Genomic DNA, 1,747 nt, shown 5'->3' with positions numbered 1-1,747 from the left:
CTGGAGAAGGAGAAGGTAGGCGCCCCTCGGCCTGTCGTCCACTCGGTCATTTAACACAATGTTCGGGGCCCCTGGTTCTCAGGGCCAGGCCGGGGGTGGGGTTCAAAAGAAGGAAGCGGGACCCTGGGTGCGGAGCTTGCGAGCTGGGGGCATGCGATCAGGACCCCACGGCCAGGCTCGGGGCCGCTGTCTGAGGCACTGGGCCGAGGGGCTCCGGGGTGCCTGCCCCCTTCTGGCCGTGGCACTTGGGAGAGACCCTTGTTTCCTCTGCCAGTCTGGGCGCTCCCATCTCTGCCTTGCTGGCTGGCAGGGGTGGGACCCGTTAGAAACAGGCTGTTTGCACCCTGGGTACCCCAGGGAGCTCTGGGCGAATGGTGCCCAGCCCGGGCAGTCAGAGCCGGCCTCCCAGAGACACGGCTCAGAGGCTTCAGAGGCCAGTGCGTGTTCCCAAGCGGAACTGGGGTGAAGGCGGAAGGCGGGGGCGAGCACGGGGCCCGGGCAGCGGCGCGTGCAGAGCGAGAGAGGAACGGCAAGGCTTGGCGGGAGCCCCGCCTCTGAGAACTGGGGCGTCCGGGCCACAGCCCAGCCCCGGCTCTGCTTCTCCAGCAAGTGGCAGCAGCTGGGGAGCTGAGACCTCTAGTCGCGAGGCAGGTGGGCTAGCTGGGAGGTCCTGCTTGCGGGGCCTGGACGCCTGCCTAGAGGGTGGGGGTGGGGCAGGCGGCAGTGAGACAGCCAGTCGGGGGAGGAAGAGCCCCACCCGAGAGCCACCGAGTAGGTCTTTGGGGGGCCCCAGGATGAAGCAAGAGGACTTAAGAAAGATTCCTAGGGCCCTGGCCTCGGGGACCAGGCAGCAGTCTGGCGCCCAGGAGGAAGGGCTTCAGGACAGGCTTGATCAAGGTGTGGGCCTGGGCGTCTTCTGCTAGAGGTTGGCGAGGGCAGACAGTCCGCCCTGTGGAGCATTCGCGCCAGGGAGGGCGGGGTCGGGTCTCGGGCTCACCTGGGGCGTGCTGGTGCTTCCTCTCCAGGACCTGTTCAGCCGGCAGAAGGGCTACCTGGAGGAGGAGCTGGACTACCGGAAGCAAGCCCTCGACCAGGCTTACCTGGTAGGACCGGAAGTGGGCTCGACACTACTCTTAGGCTGGCTTCCCTGCGGGGCTGACACGGCACTTGGGGTCCTCGCTGTGCTGGGTGGGGCCACCTAGGCGCCGTCTCCCCTCGCGACTGGAACGGCGGGGTACATTGTCGCTTGCAATTATCCGAGCAGAAAACCTACCTGACGTAGAGAGATTGATCAACGTATTTGGGAAATCAGCTGTATTTGTGGATTTACTGGCACGGAGGTCAATTCCGATCCACCTCCCCCATTAAGAAGGGAAATCGGGTTATGTAGGTTTGGGGGACAAGGAGTGAGGATGAGAACAAGGAGTGAAATTCGAGGCTGAAAGGTGAGTTGGGGGCAGAGAAGCTTCCGAGGTGGCTCAAGTTCATCGGCGGGGTCAGGGCAGTCACCGGGGCAGGAGGAAGCGGCTTCTCCGCGCTCCCTGGAGTTTGGGGGTCGGCGGTGCCCCTCGGTCTCGGGCTGCCGGTGAGCTCTGCTCCCCGTTGTCAGCCTCTGTTGGCTCGGCCTAGGTCACACCTGGCCCCGGAGGGGCAACTGCAAAGGGCGAGCTGAAAGCCCCTTTCTGCCCTTTGCGCGCCCCGGGCCTGAGGCCCGTCTGAGCGGCCACAGCCCGGCGGCTTCCCTCCC

General features: G+C 65.3%; 1 protein-coding gene across 1 annotated transcript in view; it reads left to right on the top strand.

Moving 5' to 3' along the window:
• The window catches only part of JAKMIP1 (janus kinase and microtubule interacting protein 1), a 59,362-nt gene extending 57,878 nt beyond the window's left edge, over positions 1 to 1,484 (top strand). The window contains exons 14-15 of the mRNA XM_012724049.1: positions 7 to 15; positions 1,026 to 1,484. Coding sequence (XP_012579503.1) covers positions 7 to 15; positions 1,026 to 1,202 — 186 coding nt within the window. The 3' untranslated portion in view covers positions 1,203 to 1,484. The remainder of the gene's footprint in view (positions 1 to 6; positions 16 to 1,025) is intronic.
• The last annotated feature ends 263 nt before the right edge of the window (positions 1,485 to 1,747 follow it).

This window comes from Condylura cristata, unplaced genomic scaffold, assembly GCF_000260355.1.
Source record: "Condylura cristata isolate star-nosed mole 26May11 unplaced genomic scaffold, ConCri1.0 scaffold00012, whole genome shotgun sequence".
NCBI classification, from domain to species: Eukaryota; Metazoa; Chordata; class Mammalia; order Eulipotyphla; family Talpidae; genus Condylura; species Condylura cristata.
The sequence above is the reverse complement of the archived record's forward strand: the minus strand, read 5'-3'. Positions and strand labels throughout refer to the sequence as shown.